We start from the raw sequence: 8,889 nt of genomic DNA on the forward strand, positions 1-8,889 counted from the left end.
TACTCCCCATGGTCCTCCCAAATGAGGCATGAAATACAACAATTCTGTGCTTTTCTTTCTTTCTTTCGTTATTTGCAAGGAAGAAAAGAAAAGCCCATGGGATGTGATTTTACTGAACTCCTAGTATGATGTGCTGAGTGTTCAACCAAGATTTTGATTATTCTGTCTTTGTTGAATAAAAAAAGAAAACAGTTAACCAACATTAGTTCCATTATCTCAAGTCAAAGTTGTAAAATTGTAATAGATTACAAGCTATTTTGACGACTTGTCCTTTTAAGTGATAATGAAAATCAATATCCACAAAATCAGAGGTGTAACAATGTGTGATGTGCTTTATCTGTTCAGAAAAATAATTCTCAAAAATCAATTATCAATCTTTTGTAACGTATATAGTGTTGTTCAAATGTAATTTGTAATCATTATTTGCTGACAGGACTGTTCAGGCAAGTGGTTTATATTGATGTGTTTGGGTATCTGTCCACAAGGGGAAGCCACAGTTCTGTGTGTCTAGGACCATTGCTATTTACAGTCACTGTAAAATAATGTATGCAAAAGTGTAATCCAAATGTGATTTGGAAAATAAAGGCAAGGCTGCGTTTCTTTTTCAGAAATAGGACCCCCCCCCACACCTTTTTTATGCTGAATAATTAATTACACAAGTCCATACAATTTCAGATCTCTGTGTGTGTGTGTGTGTGTGTGTGTGTGTGTGTGTGTGTGTGTGTGTGTGTGTGTGTGTGTGTGTGTGTGTGCGTGTGTGTGTGTGTGTGTGTGTGTGTGTGTGTGTGTGTGCGCGCGCGCGCCTCTAAAATTACAGGGTTTAAAAAAACACCTTTCTGCCCTGCCGAGCGGGCCAGTGCATGCGCAGCTTTGGAGTTTGACTGAGAGATGTCTAAACATAATGTATATTATGGGTGAAAACATCGAGTAACAAGTGTTAAGATATTTAATTTAAAGATATTTAATTTACAGTTCACACTCTCGGTTGTGATTTTCAAATGATGGGAAGGCGAACAGAACGGTGCCTGGGAACCTGCTCTGCAAGGCCAAAGAAGTACCTTCTGCAACGTGTTTACATCCGCCGGAGCACGTTTACTGCAACACCAAAGCCAGCTGGAACGGGTGTTTGTCGCGTTTACGTGTGTTTTTGTGCGTTTAAATGTGTTTAAATGTGGGGTTGTCTTAGTTTACAGCCATAATGAGTGACGACTACACAAACATCATACCGTCCAGGGAGGAATGCGTTTACACGAGTTGTTACTGGTACCCCGAAAATAATCACATTTAACGTTTAGTCTAGCCCCATTACGAACCTCTCAGCTCCGAGATGAGGTTCCACTGGGCTGGTAACCGGAATCGGTAGAACACCGGCAAAGGGACCGTGGATTACCGTTTTTGCCACATCGTATCCAAGAACTAAAGGTAGTCCCTTAATTCTACAGATGTTTGAGGATTTTACGGAACCCTAACTTTTAATAACGGGGCGAAACAACCGTTTAAATCGCTTATTTAGTCGGCCTGTGGCCATGTTTCCCATTCAACCCGGAAGAACACCCTACGTCAGGTGCCAGTACTGCTCCCGGTTCCGCTACAATACGAAAACATGGCCACGGGCTGACTAAATAAGCTATTTAAACGATTGTTTCTTCCCGTTCTTAAATGTTAGGGTTCCGGAAAATCCTCAAACATCCGTCTTATTAGGGGACTACCTTTACTTCTTGGATACGATGTGGTGAAAAGGGTAACCCACGGTCACTTTGCTGGCGTTCCACCGATTCCCGGTAGAGATCCCAGTGGAACCTCATCTCGGAGCTGTATAGCCGAGAGAGAGGTTCGCAATGGGGCTAGGTCAGTGATTTTGAACCTTTTACATGCCAAGGACCCCTAAATTGATATACATTTGGCCGCGGACCACCATTTGAAAATATTTTGTGCCAGGGACCACCAGAAGCAAAGATATCAGTTGATTTCCGCTTTGAAAAAATATAAATATTCAAAGATTATGCACACATTTTCCAAATAGCAGATCCACAAGCTCATAGCGCGGCACTCGGTGCCGCGCTATGAGCTTGTAGATTTGCTATTTTTGAACAGCCAAAGCTAAGTGGTTATAATGATTGTGATGGCTATGTTAACTAACTTTGCTGGGGACCCCCTGGTACCCCCCCAAGCACCACTGGTTGAAAACCACTGTTCTAGAGCTATGAGTGTTCCTGTGTTATGGCTCAGTTATAGAATAGAATATCTGCCATTGCGGTGTTATTATGGGGTACAGGTAATGTATGGAATATCAGCCATTGTTGTGCTAAAGTAAATACACAAAGCTGTATTCATCTGCTTAAGTAAATACTGTACATATTCTGTAATTGTCACGATATATATATATATATATATATATATATATATATATATATATATATATATAATTATATAATTATTATACATTTTATTTTATATTATTATTATTATTATTATCATTTGTGATTATTGTCATTGCAGTGAAGAAAACGTGTGGAAGTTGTGCGAGTTCATCAAGGCAGAGAAGCCAGACATGTTGGGTGAAGTTTACGCTGTTTTCATCTCCAATGACAACCGAATGGTGGGTTCAATAACAGTGTCAGAAACACATAAGACCTAGCCCTGAATGTATGTACTAGGATAAAATAAATAAACGATAGTATGTCCGCATTAATTAAATCAGTGTCCTACCTATTCCGAAGAAAACCTGGAGACTGGCAAGTCAGACACTGGCTTTAGTCTATTCACTGTATACTAGACCCTCAAGAAAATTGCGATTATGCGTTCGCAGAATTTACCGCATAATCAGCAAAATGGCGCATAATTATGCGGGGGTAACGTTTTTTCAAAAAGGCCGCATCGCATCGCATAATATGCGTATCGCATCACATAATACGCACATCGCATCGCATAATATGCGCTTTGCATCGCATATTTCCGCATATTTCGCAACTTTTAACATATTTCGCATTTTTCGCAACTTTTCGCATATCGCATATTGCGCATATTGCCGCATATTTCACAACTTTCCGCATATTTCGCAACTTCCCGCAATTTCACCGCATAAAATTGCAAAATCAAGGATTTTAGCCTGCATAATCAAGAGTTTTAGCCCGCATAATCAAGAGTTTTAGCCCCCATAATCAAGGATTTTTGCCCACGTTTTTCTGGAGGTTTAGTATACTGCTGCTGTATACATGCATCGATGCAGCATGGTCCAAGTCTATTTACTGTATACTGGCTGTTATATTTTAAATCTGAACGTTTATGTAGATGTACGGACCCCAAGAGCCGAGCGAAAGTGCAAAGACTATTGTTCTATACAAGACGGTCATATCATTATGACAAATGACCATCTTGATCCAAGGCTAATAGGCTACTGCAGGGGTCTTCAACAGGGGGTCCGGGACCCCTAGGGGATCCTCAGAGCTACTATAGGGGGTCCGCCAAATCTTTGTGTGATAGGATTTTTTTTTTACATTAACCACTTGAACCCTACAATTCCTTTTCTGAGGGGAACATTAGCCGAAAATAGCAGATCTAAAAGCTCTCAACAGCTTGTAGATCGGCTATTTTTGGCAAAGAGGCTATAGGTGTAGAGGGAAAAAATAGCAGATTAAATAAATAAAAAAACTTTAATCTGAAACACAATTTTATACAATATAGAGTAGGGGGTCCCTGCTTCATCTCTCTCTCAGCTAGGGGGTCCTTGGCCTGAAAAGGTTGAAGACCCCTGGGCTACTGTGTATAACCCAAAGTCTGCAAATACTTTCTGTGAGCACAAACATTTGCCTCGGACACATTGATGACCCAATGATTGTGCATGCTTCATCAACACACCCATTATGAGGATGCAGTGTTTTGACCTATACAGTAATAAATGTTTTGAACTGTACAGTAGTGTACCTCCGCATACTACGTTGTTGTTATCTCTGAGCACACCTCAGCAAGATACAAATCAACTGTACAGTAAGTTGGTTTTGGCAATAACTGGTTGAATATCGTTGCTATCGGACAAAACTTCAACGCGTGTGTGTGTGTGTGTGTGTGTGTGTGTGTGTGTGTGTGTGTGTGTGTGTGTGTGTGTGTGTGTGTGTGTGTGTGTGTGTGTGTGTGTGTGTGTGTGTGCGTGCGCGCGTGTGCGTGCGTGCGTGCGTGCGTGCGTGCGTGCGTGCGTGCGTGCGTGCGTGCGTGCGTGCGTGCGACGCGCGTGCGTGCATGCGTGCGCGTGTTTCAACAGATCCCTCTATGGAAACAGAAGTCAGGCCATGGGGATCAGCCTGTGATCTGGGTTAGACACACACACACACACACACACACACACACACACACACACACACACACACACACACACACACACACTTTAGCTCAAGACCCAAAAGACAAATTAGACGTTTGTCAGGCACCCAAACTAGGGAAAATAGCAGATCTACGAGCTTGTAAATAGGCTATTTTCATAAATAGTTTTCTAATTCATGGAATTTCTTTGATTTGTCTTTTATTTATTTGTGAAATTACTTTGATTAGTTTAAAATTCTAGATTTTCTTTTCTTTTTTGGGAATGTTTTTTGAAAATGTTTTGAAATAATAATGATTAAAAACAAAATGTAGGAAACAAAAAACAAAGGGACCCATAAAAATGCGTCCACGACCCAAACATGGGTCCCGACCCACTGTTAGAGCAATGATTACTATTATCTCATGTGTGGTTGCAGGACTTTACAGCACTGCTGCAGACCACAAGGTCGACACGTTCATTTCTTTGCTGCTGAATAAAAACGTGGAGCATTTTGAAAGTGAGTAGGCTCTATGCACAGCAGCCATATTGTAAGACATTCACAGGTGTTACCAATGATACTAATGAAGGCTCTGTTCCATTCTGGTCAAGACAGAGTCAGGGTGCTGATATTGTGCATGTCGGCTCACTGGAAACGCTCCGAAATGGCCCTTTGCGGGTGTGTAACGGGTCCATTTGGTTCCATTTGTACACTCTCAGAGTTATGGGGGTCGTGGAAATTGAAAAATCCGAGAACCACTGTGCTACACGAAATGGAACAGAGCCTTCATTAGTATCATTGGTAACACCTGTGAAGGAAGTGATAATATGGCTGCTGTGTGCATAGAGCCTGTTGCGAGCCAACCTTGTTTTTTTTTTCTTCCCCACGGTTGCAGGACTACCATGTGATTCTCCTCCACGCCGGCAGGGGTCAGAGTTGGGTCTACGACCTGGACACGGAGCTGCCGTTCCCATGCCCGCTGGCGCAGTACGCTAAACTGGCCTTCCGCTCCGACCGCGACATCAAACCCACCTTCCACAGGTACCGTATTTATCCACTTAAAACCCCAGGGAAAGCTTTCGCTGAAAATAGCAGATCGACAAGCTCACAGCGCGTCGCGCTGCGACGCGTTGTGAGCTTGTCGATCGGCTATTACGGGGGGGCAAAACTGTTACTTTTCTGGAAATGTAAAAAAAAATGTTTTTTTTTAAATAATCTATGTTCCAGTGGATCCAATGTAGTTATTATTTAGTCAGAAGCTCTTGTTAATACTTTTCATTGGTTCAATATTTATAAAAACTCCCAGACACACTTAAACACTTTAACTTAAAAACATTTAAAAAATAGCAGATCTACAAGCTCAGATTGTAGATCTGCTACTTGTTTTGGACACTCTAGTATGACTTTTACTCCACAGTATATGTGTTACTTTTAATACGTCATAGTATTTATATGTGCATTTTTAATGATTTAATCTATATTGTGCAATAAGTACATAATTGGACTGACAGGATTTTCCAATACGTCAATTCTATTTCAAACAGGAAGTTGCGAGTCAACCCCGCTGACAGCTTCCTGTTGACGTTTGCGTCAGACCGCTCCCACATGAAGGACGACGAGGGGGCGTGGCGCATGCCCCCCCCTCCCTACCCCTGTTTACGCACACCAGGTACACACACACACACACACACACACACACACACACACACACACACACACACACACACACACACACACACACACGCACGGATTCATGCTCATTTGTATGATTATTCCCAATGTCATTATTAGATTATTAGAATGGGTCAAACTAGCAATAAAATGCATGTTGTCGCACGCATCTTCCATAAATCCATATCTCTCCAGCCAGACTGTTGACTCCCACTATATTCAAACGCCTCCATCATACAGTCTGTGCAAAGGAAGCTCTGAAAACGTGTATATTTGTCCTAATTGTAAATCTAATTATTCGAAGCATTCATAGCTTGCCGCTTCTCAAAACTGGGAATTCAAAAATATGTTTTAAAGATATTTGCTTCCTTTCTCGGCTTTCAGGAAGTGCACTTCCGGACTATATAGCATTCAGAGATTGTGGAATAGTTGTCTGGCTAGACTACGTGATATTAATAAAACTAATCCTAGACCTAATGGTCTGGGATATTTAATAAAAGCAAAGGTTAAAACCTCAATCTGTGATGTTTATAACAGGTTTTCTGTACGTAGAAAGGTAGGAACATACTGTAGGTTATTAGAATGATAATACCAAAACATAATTCTACATAATTGTGTTTATTGTTTAGGAAACACAGCACTAGTGTGGAGGATAGTGATGAGCGGGTCGGGTTTTTTCATGACCCGCCCCGCCCCGCCCCGCCCCGCGACGGAACCCAACCCGCCTCAACCCGCCCCGCGAACCCATATATAAATCTATGGCTCAACCCGCCCCGCGACCCGCGATTTTTTTTTTTAATTCTGTAAAATCATGGTCAGAAAAGAATCCCCAAGTATATTCAAACTGTTTTATTGTTATTATTCTTATTCTTATTAGGAATACAGACAAAACAAGAGCATGTGATTATTTTTATTTTTTTGCGTGTGAGAGCGGCTGACCCGCTCACCCACAGCCCGCATAATTGCCTCTGAAATTCTGACTCGACCCACCCACGCCGCGGGTTGACCCGCGGGTCCCGCGGGTTACGGGTCGACCCGCTCATCACTAGTGGAGGACTCTTTTCAAACTGTTTCAATCTATCGTGTGCGCCTGTGCGTGTGTGTGTGTTCCTCAGACTGCACGATGAATCTGGATGACTTCATCAGCATGGACTCCAGCGTAGGATCTGGTGAAATTTTCACCCTGTCGAACTTTATACAACATTACACACATACATAACACACACACACACACACACGCTCATGCACATGCACATGCACATGCACATGCACACACACACACACACACACACACACACACACACACACACACACACACACACACACACACACACACACAATCTACTTTAACATGTTAATGCAATCACTGATATGTAAAAATAAACAAATGACTTCAGAGTGAAGTTCTGTGTTGATTTCTTTATGTAGTGGTGCTACTGTTACAGTGTGTAAATATCCTGTTCAGAGCTCAGGTCTTTATTGTGTTCTGTCCTAGCTCCTCTACCCACTAAGCAAGTGGTTCTCAACCTGTGGGTCGGGACTCCCAGGGGGGCCCCCACATGAAAGTAAAGTGACAATATAAGGACTTTTTATTACAAAAGAAAAATAAAGAAATTAAATGAAATGGAAAAAGACCATTACTGCATCAAAAGTAATGAACAAACCATACTATAAAAACTGGTCAAATAGTCAAATATATAAGAAAGAGGCAAAAATTGTGAAAATAGCCGATCTACAAGCTCACAACGCCTTGTGTTGCGAGCTTGCAGATCTGCTATTTTCACAACGTTTATCTAACCGAGTCAAACTAAATTGAATGCCTCAACAACTCATACAATTCCAAGTGCTTGTCAGGGTGGGGGTCCCCAGTTCTAATATGATTCTTTTGAGGGGTCACGGCCTGAAAAGGTTGAGAACCACTGCTCTAACCCAGTGGTTCTCAAACTGGGGGTCCCCAAATGATTTATGGGGGGTCTCCAGATGATTTGCAACACTGTTTTCTCACTCAACAGTAAACAAACCAACATACAGTATAAGTGTATACAGGGTATCTGCACATTTATAAAGTGACTTTAAGACCTTTTTATAAATGAAAGAATAAAATAAATAAGACCATTACTGCGTCAAAAGTAATCAACAAACATTGGCCAAATTGTAAACATTTTAGAGGCGATTTATTTTTTTAAATGACTGATCTACATGCTTTCAACGCCTCGCAACGCGTTTATCTGTGGAACCAAGTCAAACTAAATGTGTAACGTCTCAACTCCTACAATTCCAAGTGCATGTCAGGGTGAGGGGTCCCCAGTTCAAAGTTGTGATTATTGTGACGGGTCGCGGCCTGAAAAGTTTGAGAACCACTGCTCTAACACTAACTCCTACAGGGTTATGGAAAGTACTGTAGGGTAGATATGTTGCAAAATCTGAGAGCTTGTAGATTTGATTTGAGCACTCATAAAATAAGATCTACACATGTGCACATTGGCATTTTAACCTGTAATCCACACCTAATCTGAATTTAAAGTCACACACACAAAAAAATAAAAAGAATAACACACGTGTAGATCGACATTTGTGTTGAATTCTTTATTTGCTTCATTTGCTTCCCTCCACCAATCACATTGTCCCCAGAAGGACTAAACCCCGCCCATCAACAGAGATACCAAAGTGACCAATCAATAAAGGATGTGATGTCAGCTGTACCATTGCATTGAAACATTAAACATTAAAACATAAAACAAACATGGAAACACCAGAACTGATCAGTAACACCAGCACAGCACACCAGCAAATATACAGTAATACTAGTATTTATAATTGTCTTATTTCTACAGTGGTATAATATAGAACTATTACATATATTTATTTATTAATATGTCATCATTATGTTCCTATTGGAAAGAAAAGTAAGTGCATTTTGTTC

The 8,889-nt window shown here is 41.2% G+C and overlaps 1 protein-coding gene across 1 annotated transcript; it reads left to right on the forward strand.

The window, feature by feature from the left end:
- The first annotated feature begins 1,112 nt into the window (after window positions 1-1,112).
- ntaq1 (N-terminal glutamine amidase 1) lies at window positions 1,113-7,349 on the forward strand. Its single transcript, XM_084081211.1, has 6 exons — window positions 1,113-1,263; window positions 2,500-2,599; window positions 4,259-4,309; window positions 5,191-5,336; window positions 5,840-5,964; window positions 7,082-7,349. The coding sequence occupies exons 1-6, from the start codon at window positions 1,199-1,201 to the stop codon at window positions 7,183-7,185; spliced, it is 591 nt and encodes a 196-aa protein (XP_083937337.1). The 5' UTR covers window positions 1,113-1,198; the 3' UTR covers window positions 7,186-7,349.
- Window positions 7,350-8,889: the final 1,540 nt, after the last annotated feature.

Source organism: Gymnoscopelus microlampas (assembly GCF_963454915.1).
Source record: "Gymnoscopelus microlampas genome assembly, chromosome: 15".
Lineage (NCBI taxonomy): Eukaryota > Metazoa > Chordata > Actinopteri > Myctophiformes > Myctophidae > Gymnoscopelus > Gymnoscopelus microlampas.

What these genes read in the sequence shown, in the direction of transcription:
- ntaq1 (XM_084081211.1), top strand. Translation starts at nt 1,199, where the DNA reads ATGAGTGACGACTACACAAACATCATACCGTCCAGGGAGGAATGCGTT. An exon ending in GTTTACACGAGTTGTTACTG is followed by an intron (nt 1,264 to 2,499) that starts GTACCCCGAAAA and finishes TTGTCATTGCAG; the next exon opens with TGAAGAAAACGTGTGGAAGT. An exon ending in GGGATCAGCCTGTGATCTGG is followed by an intron (nt 4,310 to 5,190) that starts GTTAGACACACA and finishes CCACGGTTGCAG; the next exon opens with GACTACCATGTGATTCTCCT.